This window comes from Rutilus rutilus (assembly GCF_951802725.1).
Source record: "Rutilus rutilus genome assembly, chromosome: 2".
Classification (NCBI taxonomy): domain Eukaryota; kingdom Metazoa; phylum Chordata; class Actinopteri; order Cypriniformes; family Leuciscidae; genus Rutilus; species Rutilus rutilus.
This window is the reverse complement of record NC_140210.1, coordinates 10,373,145-10,390,515: the sequence shown is the minus strand read 5'-3', so window position 1 is coordinate 10,390,515 and position 17,371 is coordinate 10,373,145. Positions and strand designations below refer to the sequence as shown.

General features: G+C 38.0%; 1 protein-coding gene across 3 annotated transcripts in view; it reads right to left on the bottom strand.

The window, feature by feature from the left end:
• psip1a (PC4 and SFRS1 interacting protein 1a) overlaps positions 1-17,371 on the bottom strand; it is a 121,239-nt gene that overhangs the window by 87,458 nt on the left and 16,410 nt on the right. For all 3 annotated transcript variants that reach the window (XM_084401805.1, XM_084401807.1, XM_084401806.1), the window contains exons 2-3: positions 2,955-3,045; positions 551-627 (exon numbers count right to left, since the gene is read on the bottom strand). In XM_084401805.1, the coding sequence (XP_084257931.1) occupies positions 551-627; positions 2,955-3,026 (149 nt within the window). In that variant the 5' untranslated portion in view covers positions 3,027-3,045. The remainder of the gene's footprint in view (positions 1-550; positions 628-2,954; positions 3,046-17,371) is intronic.

Sequence of the window (17,371 nt, the reverse complement as noted above, 5' to 3'; positions counted from 1 at the left end):
CAAGCAGGATGTGCATTTGTAAATTCGGTGACAGTGTGTGCTACAAGTTTCAAATGGTTTAAGTGACCGCGGCGCGCTGGCGCCGCCATGTCATGATTATATTGTCTGCTATATTGCTTTTTATGTATTAAATCCAGGCAATACAGAGTGCATTCTAATTCTACAGTAGTAGGCCCGCCTTACTGTACTGCGTGCTATACTGCCATTTATTGGCGTTCGCTTGTATTGCATCAAATTAGTAATTCTGAACCAAAACCATTACTCAAGTGTATTTTTTTTTTAAACTTCCTCACGGGCCAGATGAAAGTGTTCGGTGGGCCATAGTTTGCCCCCCTCTGGTCTAGAGTCTGCACACATTTATGATTACGTTTATTTTATATAAATCCCGATATGTGCATAGAAAATGCACGTACATTTCAATTCCTTTTTTGTGCGTACGCAAAGTAAATACATCAGGCCCCAGGTCTTTAATTAACCTGTCATTTTGATTTTGACAAATATGAAGCTCAAAAACAATACAACACAAAGTTTTCGACAAATTTCTACTTACGTTTCATGAGTGCCAAAAAAGAAGATTGGAAACTTTATATTTGACAGTTTGACGGCTCCATCTGGAATCTCATCAATCTGAAATTGCACAGTGGCATATGTAAAGCATGAAACTGCAGCATAAGTAAACATTTAAAGGCATTTAAAATAGGGCTGAACGATTAATCGCAACAAAACCGCACGCGATTTGCGATTATTTTATGCGCAGCTTGTCAGTGGAGTGCGGCTGATTGGTAGTAAATACTGCCCCATTTGAACGCCAGAGGGTGCTCTCATGCAAACACGATAAATATGCCCCGCCACAGAAGTACAATAATGCACATCATTCCAGGAAATCCCTATCACTGTAGCTGAATAAACAGGAGATTGAAACACTTTGATTAAACATGACTTATAAATACACGACTGCCTTATTCTGTGTAAGAAGGCACATCATCTCACAGAAGGAGGAGCTCAGCTGTCGTTATGAAGTGAGTTTGGAGTAAATGCAGTGTTTCCCCTACAATGTATTAAGCAGCGGCGCCGCTGGATTTTCAGCGCCGCTGCAAAATCTTCACATGATTAGTAATATCACGACATTCACTTACACACCTAAAAACACTGAAACATGGCGACCGGCGACATTGCAATGGCGACCAGCGTATGAAACATACGCTGCTAATGCGATGGCTCTGAATCCAATTGTTGACAAGAAAGGAGGAAAGAGCCACAAATGGAAATATTTTTGATTAGGCTAATGTCACGTTGCCATAAGCGGCCGGTCACATTCACGTTCACATGCAAATATTTCAAATGTGGGAGCGCGGCAAGCGCGCTCATAATAGAAGCGATGCAGCGCGCCTCTGTTCATGGTTGCATAGCAATGACAGACGCCACGGGAGAGCGAGCAAGCGCTTGCGGAAAGGAGAAAGCGGTACAAACTTTTTTCCGTTGAAGTTTATGGGGTCGCTGTGTCCATTTTTTTACTGTCTATGGAAAATATGCCGTCCCGCCCCTCCGTGTTCGGCGATCAGGTTTCATTCTCGCGCAGCTTGTTTAGTAACCTAATGTGCGGGTCTTTTCCGCTCCATGTTTGTGCCGCGTTCTCCGTTCCGTGTGTGTGTGAGTGTGTGTCGGCGCACTGCGCGTTCTGCTCCTTAACGGCCCAAACGCTCCAATCATGTAGCCTAAGCTACCGATCATGCACTGGAAAAGCAAAGTCCGCTCAAATAACGTGAAATTTCTCAGTAGTAGACTTCTGTTTGCTGAGCTGGTATAGCCATGCTGGACAACAATGGTAAAATTATGATCACATGTTCTGGTAATAAGAGCTTTGTATGACTATACTTTATTTTGATAATTAGTCAAAAAATAAATCTGTTAAATCTGAGTATGTTGCATATAACTGAATGAAGAATAATATAGGCCTACTGATGTTTTATATTTTAATATATGGCTATTTTCTGAAAAAAAGATCAGTAGTGCAGGTGAGGGAGGAAAGAGTTACATTTTTCCACTATCAATTTCTACCTTACAGCTAAAAATTAACACAAAAGAAAAACATGAATAATCCTGACCTAATCCTGTTTGTGACCAGTTCAAGGTACGTGCTGCAATAATCATGCCAATCTGTTGATGGTATGTCGAATTTGTATGTGTCAAAATCCACAAAACTTGCCAGAAGTCATGGTTTAAGGCAGGGGTGGGCAACTTCGGTCCTGGAGGGCCACTGTCCTACAGAGTTTAGCTCCAACCCTGAAAAAAATCACCTGCCTGTAATTTTCTAGTAATCCTGAGGACCTTGATTAGCTTGTTCAGGTGTGTTTGATTAGGGTTGAAGCTAAACTCTGTAGGACAGTGGCCCTCCAGGACCGAAGTTGCCCACCCCTGGTTTAAGAGGTTATTAAAAAAAAAAAAATTATTTCGGGGGTGCATGTCCCCGGACACCCCACGAGCGGCTCGATAACAACCTCCGGCACATAACAGCACCGCTGCTGGAAAAATTTATAGGGGAAACACTGAAATGCATGTTATCAAATGTTGTCTGTAGTTGGACGAGGTTCATAAATGCTTCTCATGTTTTGGAAAGATGTTTGACACGTGTTGTTTTTTCAAATGCACGTTATAAGTGAATCAAACTCACAGTGCTTTCATAAGGAGCAGCGTTTACAGAGCCGTACATCAATGACAAACTGCGCATAAAAAAATCAAACATTAAATCGCAGCCTTTGCGATTTTAAAATCGCGATAAGCCATCTCGATTTAAGTGCGATTACATGGAAAGTGCGATTAATCGTTCAGCCCTAATTTAAAAGCACTAAACATTAATCAGACAGTGACATTTGACTATACTAAACAAATTAATAATAATAATAATAATAATAATAATAATAGAAATTATGATCATTTAAGTTGTGCTTGCTCACCCTTGCAGGCCAGTGGGGATAACCCTTCATCTTTGCAAAAATCAAATCACCAGGTTTGAAATCCCGAGCCATGTCAAGACAGATGGATCACCTTTTTTGGGACATAACAAAACATTTCCATTATTTGTACATTAAGACACCACTCATCCATTTGGCTTCATCACATTAACCTCCTCATGACACAGTGACATAGATTGTAATTAAAAAAATTTACTCAGTATTCTCTGATAAGTCATTATCTTAAGATGTGATATCACTCTCTGAAACGGTTTATTATAGCCTACTCGTAACTCCTTGATTTAGGTTGGAGGTGTCTTGTTGACTGCTAAAAAAGACCATTGCAAAAAACAAAAAAAAACTGCCTCTGGCTTTACTCTCCTCTTTCCATTCACTTGAAGTTCAAAGTGAAGCCCAGAGAATGATTAGAATGTCAATTCATCTTAATTGAAGAAAAGGTGCACTCTCTCTAGAATAAAAAAAAATAAAATGTTTGAACATTAACGTTATTAGTATAAAACAAGTAAGGTTTCGACCATTGTCAAGGCCTTCATCAGACATCAAGAACAACTATATCACACACTGCTTTATCCACTCTTACATCAATATCCCCTCAGTGGACTTTTACAATGCTAAATGAGTTCTCAATTATCTTGATGCTTCACCAACATACAACAGTGAACATGGTATAGCTACAAAATAAATGAAATTGCATGAATTATAGTTGATACTTTTTCTAAATATATTTTTGCCTGTTTGTGAAAATATTTCAACCTTCTAGTGTATTGAAAAAAGTACAATTTCCACACTTGCTACCAGGGTGGAATCGCAAATAATCGAGGCTTAGAAGGACATGCATACATTAGCCCGTTGTTATGCATAAAAAAACGTTGTTATTCTGGTTGAAACTTTATTTTCATAGCTCCGCGTACCCTGCTCGCGCAGATATCAAACGTCATCAGCGCGTTCCATGACACTATAAAAGAGTTGTAGACAGTCACTGAGCTCCACAAACAAAACTCCAGTTCCTCCTGAACCAAAACAGCAAGCTTATGCCGTCTCTCAGACTCGGATTTATGCGTTTATCTGGCAACACTATCATTTATTCATTTTGGCAGACGCTTTTATCCAAAGCAACTTACATTGCATTTCAAGGTACACATTTTTACATTCTTATCAGTTCTTGCTTTCCCTGGGAATTGAACCCATGACCTCGGCATTGCAAGCACCAATGCTCTACTGTTTGAGCTACAGGAAAGGTACTATCAATGCCAAAATGAATATGCAGCAGAGGCTTTTTATTTTTAACATGTAAATGAAGCATTCTGGTGCACTCTGACAAGAAAATAAAGGGAAAAGACAACATTTACTTCAGGTAAAAAAAAAAAAAAAAAAAAAAAAAAAAAAAAGTTGTGTTACTTTATCAGAGAGTAGATAGTTTAGGTGTCCCTTCAAGTCCTGAGCCCTAGCACTGTTAAGTAATTTGAATATTAAACAAATCTTGAAGTATAAACATGCTTACTTAAGATTTTCAGATCATGTTAGTATGTATTTTGTGTGTGTGTGTGTATATATATATATATATATATATATATATATATATATATATATATATATATATATATATATATATATATATATATATATATATATATATATATATATATATATATTCAAACCGAATGGTTTTTTGGACCATTTTTCCTGCCGACCAAAATTTCGCTATTTCAAATGTAGGCGTTGCGTGTGGCAAGTGCGCTCATAATGTAAGAGACGCTGGTGCGACCACAACATTGTCCAACATCAAATGGCAAATGTAATGTAAGCGGAACGAAATTTAGCTACTCGTTATTGTGTGGTTGACGGACCGTTGATCAGTTTGGACCAATGCAGCGCGAGCCGATCTTGATCAAGCAGCACTGTTACTACACAGCGAGATCCAGTAAAGAAAGCATTTGAATTCGCCACTGAAGTAGTAACATCACTGCGAGATCTAGTGAGAAACATTCACATTTCTCCGTTATTAACGGATCAAACAGCGCTGACGTGGAAACCAGGAAGAAACATTGTGCCATGAATGAACTATTCAGTGTCCACAGATCAGCAACATTCACCATGGATTTACTGTAGTAACACTACTAACTGTAACCATGGAAGTTTGGCAGGAATAGTAGGCTATAATGCTTTCAAGTAACATTACGTCGGTTTTATTTTTACATTATGAATACAATTGCTGCCCTCAAATGTTAATCTGAACTAAAATAAACCTTTGTTTATAACTACTACAATATTACATTTAATTTTGTCCAAGGACCTGTTAGAAAAGCTGCTCCTAAGAAAAGTCAAGTATAGCTCCATCATTTCTCAAAGTAAAAAAATATCATACTTTATGATGTTAGTTTTAATAAAAATATAATAAAAAAAAATTAAATCAAGGAAATTTCTCGAAAACGTACCGAACCGTGACACAAGTGTATCGTATCGAACCGTGAATTTTGTGAACCGTTACACCCCTAAAAAAAATAATTAAAAAAATAATATATAGATAGATAGATAGATAGATAGATAGATAGATAGATAGATAGATAGATAGATAGATAGATAGATAGATAGATAGATAGATAGATAGATAGATAGATAGATAGATAGATAGATAGATAGATAGATAGATAGATAGATAGATATAGATAGAGAGAGAGAGAGAGAGAGAGAGAGAGAGAGAGAGAGAGAGAGAGAGAGAGACTAGGGCTGGGCATTGACAAATTTTACTATTGGATTCAATTTTGATTTACAAGCTTACGATTCGATTAACTTAGAATTTCTAGATTAATTAATTTGGGGCCTATCAGGTGCAGTTACAGCACATGGTTAATTTCCTCAAAGAAAACATCTCTCTCAACTATAAATAAAAAATCATAAATCATAAAAAAAAAGTTAAAAGTGACAGTCAACAGAGAGCTTACACATAACTTTTATAAAGTTTGAATGGTCGGGATTGGCAAAAATCCTGATTGGAGCATCCCTAAAATGCCAATGTCTTTTTGTTGGCAAACATTGTTTTTTTTACATTCATTTGGAGATTCAATGTGAAAATATATAATTAGAAAATTTTAATGTTAGATGTGATTAATCATGATTAACAACAGGAAATGTGTGATTATTTCGATTGACAGTTTTAACCCTCTGGGGTCTGAGGTGTTTTCTGGGTCCTGGAGGTGTTCTGACATGCTCTGACATTTGTGCTTATTTCTGTTACTTGTGACATTTTCATGGCTAAAGTCTGATTACACTGTATTCAGCACAAACTCTGCTACAATAATATATCAGCAGCATGTATGTAAAAGTTTGTAGTTTTGAGATAATGACATTTATGCGTGGTTTGTGAAAATACAAAAAAAAATTGTCATTGAAATAAGGTCATGAAACCCAAACTGATTATTTCTTCACAAGACTTTTGAAAATTGTATCACGTAGCCTAGAATATTTGCTCCAAAACTATGTGAAAATCATCCTGACTGCTCATTCAGAGAAGACAATATATTGATTTAAAATTTCTAAGACGTGTTTTGTGTGAGAAAGCTTTATGCGAAGGGGCATAATCACCTCATTAATATGTAAGCTTTTCACACCTGAGAAAGACAAAGACACTCCCTAATGCCCTATTAGGAGCTATCAGGCCCTGTCATTCTGAGCAACCTTGCACAAAGAATGAGGAGATTTAAAAAAGAATGGCTTTTTGATTGTTTGGATTTATTTACAACACAACATAATCCAAATATACACAACAAATGACAAAAAAGCACACTATTCAAAACAATGATCCAAAGACAGAGACCTTTGTGCCATTCCTAAAAACATTGTACATACCTTTCATTTCCAAGGTGTTTGATTTTCACTTTACCATGTTCATATACAGAGACTCATGTGAATGTTGAAGTCAGCAGGACTCAGTGGCATCTGGTCCCTAAAAAAAAAAAAAAAGTGAACATACTGATATCAAGAGAAACTATAGGGAATATAGTTCTAAAATTTATTGGGAATAAATTTTAGATTTTTCTGGTTAAAATTGCTTTTTAAAATTCACAGAATACACACACACACACACACACACACACACACACACACAAATGTTTCCAACAATATATAATATAATGAACACCAGGTTTGTTGTGCCTTGTAAGCATAGGCTATGCGCAGTGCTGCATAAAATAATAATAACAATAACCTATAGCAGCATATAAATCTTCCAAAAGATTTCAGTAATAACTACGCTAGAGAAAAATATATTGATTATCATATGTTACTTCAAATGTTTCCATTCGTTATGATGATATGAAATGAGATAATAGTAAAAACATGAAGCCTTTGTTTGGTGCGTTTTGCTTTTCAAACGCGATCGCGCTCCAAATATGATACATTCAAAACCAGAGCTCGCTCCAAAATATGAAACATTATGGTTACCATATTATACATACAGTGAGGAAAATAAGTATTTGAACACCCTGCTATTTTGCAAGTTCTCCCACTCAGAAATCATGGAGTGGTCTGAAATTGTCATCGTAGGTGCATGTCCACTGTGAGAGACAATCTAAAAAAAAAAAATCCAGAAATCACAATGTATGATTTTTTAACTATTTATTTGCATGATACAGCTGCAAATAAGTATTTGAACACCTGAGAAAATCAATGTTAATATTTGGTACAGTAGCCTTTGTTTGCAATTACAGAGGTCAAACGTTTCCTGTAGTTTTTCACCAGGTTTGCACACACTGCAGGAGGGATTTTGGCCCACTCCTCCACACAGATCTTCTCTAGATCAGTCAGGTTTCTGGGCTGTCGCTGAGAAACACGGAGTTTGAGCTCCCTCCAAAGATTCTCTATTGGGTTCAGGTCTGGAGACTGGCTAGGCCACGCCACGCCAGAACCTTGATATGCTTCTTACAGAGCCACTCCTTGGTTATCCTGGCTGTGTGCTTCGGGTCATTGTCATGTTGGAAGACCCAGCCTCGACCCATCTTCAATGCTCTAACTGAGGGAAGGAGGTTGTTCCCCAAAATCTCGCAATACATGGCCCCGGTCATCCTCTCCTTAATACAGTGCAGTCGCCCTGTCCCATGTGCAGAAAAACACCCCCAAAGCATGATGCTACCACCCCCATGCTTCACAGTAGGGATGGTGTTCTTGGGATGGTACTCATCATTCTTCTTCCTCCAAACACGTTTAGTGGAATTATGACCAAAAAGTTCTATTTTGGTCTCATCTGACCACATGACTTTCTCCCATGACTCCTCTGGATCATCCAAATGGTCATTGGCAAACTTAAGACGGGCCTTGACATGTGCTGGTTTAAGCAGGGGAACCTTCCGTGCCATGCATGATTTCAAACCATGACGTCTTAGTGTATTACCAACAGTAACCTTGGAAACGGTGGTCCCAGCTCTTTTCAGGTCATTGACCAGCTCCTCCCGTGTAGTTCTGGGCTGATTTCTCACCTTTCTTAGGATCATTGAGACCACACGAGGTGAGATCTTGCATGGAGCCCCAGTCCGAGGGAGATTGACAGTCATGTTTAGCTTCTTCCATTTTCTAATGATTGCTCAAACAGTGGACCTTTTTTCACCAAGCTGCTTGGCAATTTCCCCGTAGCCCTTTCCAGCCTTGTGGAGGTGTACAATTTTGTCTCTAGTGTCTTTGGACAGCTCTTTGGTCTTGGCCATGTTAGTAGTTGGATTCTTACTGATTGTATGGGGTGGACAGGTGTCTTTATGCAGCTAACGACCTCAAACAGGTGCATCTAATTTAGGATAATAAATGGAGTGGAGGTGGACATTTTAAAGGCAGACTAACAGGTCTTTGAGGGTCAGAATTCTAGCTGATAGACAGGTGTTCAAATACTTATTTGCAACTGTATCATACAAATAAATAGTTAAAAAATCATATATTGTGATTTCTGGATTTATTTTTTTTTTGATTATGTCTCTCACAGTGGACATGCACCTACGATGACAATTTCAGACCCCTTCATGATTTCCAAGTGGGAGAACTTGCAAAATAGCAGGGTGTTCAAATACTTATTTTCCTCACTGTATCTACGTTTGAGCAGATATCCACAAACACAGTAACAGTAAACACGGGTCTAAATATTATAATATTATATATATATCATATATATCATAATATATCTAGCAACAGTTCAAATACAATGTGAAGTTTATGCAACAATAACATGAACTAATAATTAAGAATTTCTTACCATACATCTTTCTTGTCTTCAAATCGCGTTCTTCTTCTGAGGTAAATCCAATGTAAGCTCACGGCACGTCTTTCAAACTCGATGAAAAGCAGAGACTTGTGAAGTTTTTTTGGTGCTTTGTTTTTAAGGTAATGAGCGCGTTCGCGTTCCATGTGGAGATTTGCATGTGAAACTCTTTTGCGCGCGTGGGCGTGGTCAAATTAAAAATAATTAGCAAGCGCGTGAGAAGCTGGAAATCTTGTTGGTTTTATACAAATTACTTAAACAGAGAATATTTGTTTTCAGTTTGAATCCGATCATTTAAAAGTACACACTTAAATGTTTATAAAGGTATATGGCTCATAAATGTGTGACAAGTATTCGCTGAGTTTTGTTTCAGTTTATAGACGTGCTCAAGAAAAAAAAGTTCACCGTGATGGAGAGGCAGAAAGCACACACTGTTTATTTTCTTTATTTTACAAAAGCACAATGTTTTGATTCGATTGTAAGTGGACACATACAAAAGTAGAAATATCACAGATTCTTTTTTCATATTTCTTTTTTCTGTATGACCATAAATGACGGAGAAATTTAAGTTTATTGTGCTACTATGTGAAGAAAATCCAGCAAAACGCGCCGGCGCGTTTGTCGACCTCAGAGGGTAAATACATACTAACATGATCTGAAAATCTTAAGTAAGCATGTTTATACTTCAAGATTTGTTTAATATTCAAATTACTTAACAGTGCTAGGGCTCAGGACTTGAAGGGACATCTAAACTATCTACTCTCTGATAAAGTGAGGTAAATATGTAATTACATGTGTTACTTGATTAAATATAGGCCTAGCTAATAACAGGACTTAATACACAATAATTGTATAGCGAAATCCAAAGTAAAAAAAAATTAAATTTTTTTTTTGTTTTTTGTTTGTTTTTTTATTCAGTGAGAGTGAAAGGTGATGAGACTGACATGACTAAAGGCCTGTTCACACCAAGACCTACAACTAAATTAACTCCACACCAACAAACGATAAAGGTCTTTTTATTCTAAGCTTGTGTGCTGCGGTTTCAAAGTAGTGAAAAAAGATGACCTGCTGCTGCTTTACGTTACACAAAAACATCAAAAGAAAAAAAGACACTTTTGGGTACACAAGATCCTTAAAGACGAGAAGAGTTGGGAGAATCCGTCACTCTGATTAGAGAGTAGTTGTCTTTTGAAGACAAATTGTATTCATACTTCCGTATGAATCAATATCAGTTTCAAAACATTCTGGACATCACAAAAGAGGACATCAGCAAAAGCCAAACAAATTTCAGAAATCCGATCCAGAGACTGTTTGACAGTATGTCTTGGGTATATAGCCTATAGCCACTGACTCATTAAGAAATGCTATAACAAACGTTTCCTAAATGTCATATACAATAAAAGAAATATAAGACATTAAATGGGCAACATGTACAATAATGCTATTTGCACACCGTAGATTAAAGGATGATGATAATAATAATAATAATAATAATAATAATAATTAAAGCTGCAAGCAGCATTTGACCGGGGTTCAAGCATTTAAGGCCTTTAACCCTCTGGGGTTGGCAATCACGCCGGTGTGATCTGCTCGCTTTTTTTCAAAATATTCTGTCGATTTTGATCTTACATACAAGTACATACATCATTCAATCCTGTTAAGTGTCTATTTTTTTGTGTATATTCACAATAAAAACAAAGTGTTGTGCTTCTTGCTAAATAAAGAAAAATCAACATGATGCGAGTTCTGCCTTCTCTGTCAGTGAAGTCCATTCTGAAACGCGTCCGAAAATTTACTAACTCTGCGAATTCTCAGTCAAACAGGCATACAGACACACAGGCATGAAGCTTGAATTCTCTTCTTTTAAATGAAGGAATTTATATAAAAAAACTAATTCTCCGTTTATGTAATCTGTATGAAAAGAGAGAGATGTCAGTCGTTCTCATTTCATCTCATTAAGTGTTAATGTGACCCCGCCCACGGAGAGCGCACGCTATTCAAACACAAATGATCTGAGGCATCCATGCAAACCTGTGAACACCCACATCAGCTGGATAAAACACACTGCGAGTTTAATCAGACAGACACAGACTCATGCACTTTGTCGTCTTGCTTCGCTGTGAAGAACAATCCTAAGGAATAATTCACATCGAGGAGCAACAGGTCCAGCTATTCAGAGGAATGTAGTACGTTTTTTATTCTTAAGTGCTTTGTTCTAATCGCGGTATGCAATAGTGTTGGTAAATGCAAAAATACTGTTTGAATATGAATCGCGTGTCTGTGTGTGAATAAATGAACGACACAGATGTTTACTCCAGCTGTAAACAACAGCACTTACATTAGTAAACATGTTATTTTACATGAACACATCTACTAATTTAGCTTTTACAAAACTATATTGCTATACTGAGATGAGTAAAAATCGACTGAAATATGTTGAAATAAAATGTCTTTGTATAAGCAATGTATTAAACTGCAAATTAACATGTATATGCAAATATATCATAAAAACGATGTTACAGACGAAATATGAATGTTTAGACAAGATTTCGTTGAGTTTAGGATAGATTATAAAGTTTTTACTGTAAAAAGACTACTGTCACATCAAATAAGCTTTTGTTTGCCAATTTCTGCTCATATGTTAAATATATAGTATGTGATGTTTTGTTAAAAATAAAGTAGGTATATTGAATTATCAACTGAGATGTTATTATAGTGTTTGTTCCAATATTCAAACTAATGAATACTTAACTTTGAAATACGTATGATAAAATCAATATATACTTTTTAAAAAGAAAGATTACACTTGAAATATTGTTAAAATTGTAATTGTTGTTGATTTATATGTGAAAACTCTTTAATAAAATAGCAAAACATATATTCACAAGGTTTGTGATGTAAGTAACATCTTAATAGGTCAATATAAACCTTCTCATTAAATTATTTATTATAGTTTTTTTATTAGTGACACATTTGGGGAGTAATACAGTATGAGAATTAACTGCATAGTTACTAGAAATGTTTACCTTGGATATAATACAATTTGCATGCATACAAAATAAGTCCTCACACTCTTTACTTGTGGTACTCTCAGTGACACACCTGAATGAAAGGCTCATTATGCGGCTCATTATGCAGCTCATTATGCGGGCCATTGTCTTCTCAGGTGTGAATCACGCCCCCACGCATATTGCCTTTCCAAAAATAAGTGTCTTACAGAGTTTAAATCAATGTATTGTTTTATGTGAATGATTAGGCAGGATGATTTTCAGATCATTTTGAAGCAAAAACTCTAGGCGACAACACCCATTATTCAAAAGTCTTGTGGACACATATTTAGTATGTGTTTTTTGGCCTTATTTCAGAAACTTACATTTTTTGTTTTTTCAATAACCATGCATAAACATTATTCTCTCAAAAATACAAACATGTACATACATGTTGCTCACATATTATGGTAGTCCTGTTTGTGCTAAATAAAGTGTAATTACACCTTTGCCATTAGTATGTTCAGGGTGCGATTTGCCGGGGGGGGGGGGGGTGTGTGGGATTTCCCCCTTTCTGGTCAATGTATCCCTGCCTCTGCTTAATTATTTTTATCCCCCCCCTCAAAGTGATCAGTGCTACTACACTAGTGGTGAGACGGATCACAAAACTTATGGATCCGTGGTTTGATTAAAGTCAATTTTATTTTAAAATGCGCTACTTTGGCTGGCTCTGATATAGCTGCCGCAGCCTCTCTGTTGCTCAATGTCCCGCCCACGGCGCTATCTGATTGGTTACACCTCACGAGTAATAGCCTATCAACACTTGCGAGACGGTTGGGCAGTGGAGCTGTGAGTCGAAAGGAAGGCATATTCATCTCAGTTATATGCTGAATAATATTCAGCATATTACTGAAGCGGGAATAAACATCACAATCTGATTATCTGTTTCTATGATGACAAGCAGAGTTAGTGTCCCAGTCACACCACTGAGAATGGCCGAAGTTACACAAACGGTGTTTCACTCAATGAGGCTAAAGCGAAATTAAAAAATAAATAAAGCTAAAGCAAAGGTTTTTTGATTACTCACTCTTGAGCATCTGGCGCGAGTGATTTCAATGTTAAGTCAATGTAAAGACGCGTTTACGCGCGTCTAGAGGTCCTGCGGCGCGAATGAGGCGTTTAGCACGGCGCGGGCGCGTCCAGTTCACGCGAATGAGGCGAACTGACTAACACAGATAATGCATCTGTCTTTTCTATCATTTCACTGTAGCTCAGCATCGCGATGTAAAGTTAACGTTATTACTTTAACCCTCTGGGGTCTGAGCTGTTTTCTGGGCCCTGGAGGTGTTCTGACATGCTCTGACATTTGTGCTTATTTCTGTTACTTGTGACATTTTCATGGCTAAAGTCTGATTACACTGTATTCAGCACAAACTCTGCTACAATAATATATCAGCAGCATGTGTGTAAAAGTTTGTTGTTTTGAGATAATGACATTTATGCGTGGTTTGTGAAAATACAAAAAAAAATTCTCACTGAAATAAGGTCATGAAACCCAAACTGATTATTTCTTCACAAGACTTTTGAAAATTGTATGACGTAGCCTAGAATATTTGCTCTAAAACTATGTGAAAATCACCCTGACTGCTCATTCAGATAAGACAATATATTGATTTAAAAAATTTACGACGGGTTTTGTGTGAAAAAGCTTTATGCGGGAGCTCATTAATATGTAAGCTTTTCACACCTGAGAAAGACAAAGACCCTCCCCTAACGGCCCTATTAGGAGCTATCAGGCCCTATCATTCTGAGCAACCTTGCACAAAGAATGAGGAGATTTAAAAAAGAATGGCTTTTAGATTTTTTGGATTTATTTACAACACAACATAATCCAAAGATACACAACAAATGACAAAAAAGCACTCATTGAAAACAATTATCCAAAGACAGAGACCTTTGTGCCATTCCTAAAAACATTGTACATACCTTTCATTTCCAAGGTGTTTGATTTTCACTTTACCATGTTCATGTACAGAGACTCATGTGAATGTTGAAGTCAGCAGGAGTGGCATCTGGGCCCTGAAAGAAAAAAAAAGTGAACATACTGATATCAAGAGAAAGGCCTGCACGATTTTGGGAATAAATTTTAGATTTTTCTGGTTAAAATTGCTTTTTAAAATTCACAGAATACACACACACACATAAATGTTTCCAACAATATATAATATAATGAACACCAGGTTTGTTGTGCCTTGTAGGCATAGAAGAAGAAGCTAGAGAAAAATATATTGATTATCATGTTACTTCAAATGTTTCCATTCGTTATGATGATATGAAATGAGATAATAGTAAAAACATGAAGCCGTTTGGTGCTTTTCAAACGCGATCGCGATCCAAAATATGATACATTCAAACGCGATCGCGCTCAAATATAAAACATTATGGTTACCATATACATATAGGCTATACATTTGAGCAGATATCCACAAACACAGTAACAGTAAACACGGGTACTATAATATTCACCATATATCTAGCAACAGTTCAACTGCAATGTGAAATTTATGCAACAATAACAAACTAATATGTAAGAATTTCTTACCTTACATCTTTCTTGTCTTCAAATCGCGTTCTTCTTCTTCTGAGGTAAATCCAATGTAAGCTCAGGCGCGTCTTCCAAACTCGACGAAAAGCAGAGACTTGTGAAGTGTTTTGGTGTTTTGTTTTTGAGGTAATGAGCGCGATCGCGTTCCATGTGGAGATTTGCATGTGAATATATTTTGCGCGAGTGGGCGTGTTCAAATTAAAAATAATTAGGAAGCGTTTGAGAAGCTGGACATCTTGTTGGTTTTATACAAATTACTTAAACAGAGAATATTTGTTTTCAGTTTAAATCCGATCATTTAAAAGTACACACTTAAATGTTTATAAAGATATATGGCTCATAAATGTGTGACAAGTATTCGCTGAGTTTTGTTTCAGTTTATAGACGTGCTCAAGAAAAAAAAAAAGTTCACCGCGACGGAGAGGCAGAACGCACACCCTGTTTATTTTCTTTATTTTACAAAAGCACAATGTTTTGATTTGATTGTAAGTGGACACATACAAAAGTGAAAATATCACAGATTCTTTTTTTATATTTCTTTTTTCTGTATGAACATAAATGACGGAGTAATTTAAGTTTATAGTGCTACAAAGTGAAGAAAATCCAGCAAAACGCGCCGGCGCGTTTGCCGACCTCAGAGGGTTAACAGCAGCAGTAAAACTGTTTCTACTGTGATGGTTTAACTTTGCAATCAATCCGTGGTTCATTCTTACATGTGTTTTCGTTGTGCATGATCACAGCTCATGTGTGGGGAAAGATAAGCTATTAAGTAAAAATATTGCGTTAGGCTACTTCATGAGTTAATAAGAAAAAAGATTTTACAATTCCTGAAAATGCAGTGATGAAGTTCATGTTCTCATGATTTTTTTTGATTTTTTTTATTTTTTTTCAAAACATCCCCCCCTCCGTTTTTTTCACAAATCGCACCGAGTATGTTTATAAGCAACTGAAAAAAGCACAAATGTCAGGGCATGTCAGAACATCTCATGGACCCCAAAAACACCTTAGACCCCAGAGGGTGAAGCACAAAAGCATCAAAAGACATTAAGTTTTATTTAGCAAGCATTTAACCACTGACATCATAGATGGAAAAGACCATGTTCTAGCATGGTTTACCATGATATACCACTTCTAGTATGATTTTTCGCGATTTACCATGTTCCAGTATGATTTACCATGATTCTAGTATTATTTTCCATAGTTTACCATTATTTACCATGATTTACCACGTTCTAGTATGATTTACCATGAATCTAGCATGATTTCCCATAGTTTACCATAGTTAACCATGATAATCAAAGTTCTAGTATGATTAACCATGATTTACCCTGTTCCAGCATGGTTTACCATGATTTACCACATTCTAGGATGATTTACTATGATTCTAGCATGATTTACCATAGTTTTCCATGATTTTATCTCAGTTTATTCTCAAACTGAACCCCACCCAGAGTGTGATCTTTCTGGGCACAGTCGCGGATTACACAAGAGCGCGTGCTCTCTATACAGCAGCTGGCAGCCTCCTTCAAGGCGAGCGCACACCCCAAGTTTCAGAAACTTCTCGGCCTCAGGGCAGCCGCATCGTCAGTGCTCCGTATGGGATTACTGCGCATGCGCCCACTGCAGCACTGGCTTAAGTGCCGTGTGCCAGCCCATGCATGGCGGTCAGGCAGCCTGCGCATCATGGTGAATCACGATTGTTTACAGACCCTGAATCCCTGGCGGGCTCAGGACTGGTACCACGAGGGCGTGACCAAGGGGGGTGACTTACGGGAGGAAAGTGATTTTCCCAGACGCTTCCAACCTAGGTTGGGGAGCACTGCACAAGGGAAAGCCTGCCTCCGGCCTCTGGTCGAGCACGGAGCAGAGCTTACATATCAACTGCCTGGAAATGAAAGCAGTTTGTTTGGCCCTCAAAGCATTTCTGTCAAACCTCAAAGGACACCACGTCTTAGTCCGTACGGACAACACATCAGTGGTGGCATACATAAATCGCCAGGGCGGTGTCAGGTCGGGCAACCTGTACACCATGGCGAGAGACCTCCTCTTCTGGATGCAAGCCAATCTAAGCTCTCTAAGGGCAGCACATATCCCTGGCATTCGGAATCTGGGTGCGGATATGCTTTCACGGGGCAACACTCCCCTAGGCAAGTGGTCCCTGAACCCTCAGACGGTCCGTCTGATATGGAGTGTGTTTGGCGAGGCCGAAGTCGACCTTTTCGCCTCGAAAACCAACACTCACTGCGCAGTGTTCTTCTCGAAGAACAGGGACACGTTGGTCAATCTCTGGCCCAGCCGCCCCCTTTTTGAGTTCTCCCCCCATTTCAATGATCCCCCAGGTCATCAAAAGGGTCAGGGAGGGTGGATGCCCAGTCCTCCTAGTGGCCACCCTCTGGAAATCCAGGCCGTGGTTTCCAGAGCTGGTTCAGATGACGGACAGAGTCCCCTGGCCTGTCCCGCTGAAGAAGGATCTCCTCACGCAGGCGAACGGGATGGCATCCACGACCCGACTTATGGGCCCTCCATGTGTGGCCCCTCAACGGGTACCCAGGGACCTCCCTGAGAAGGT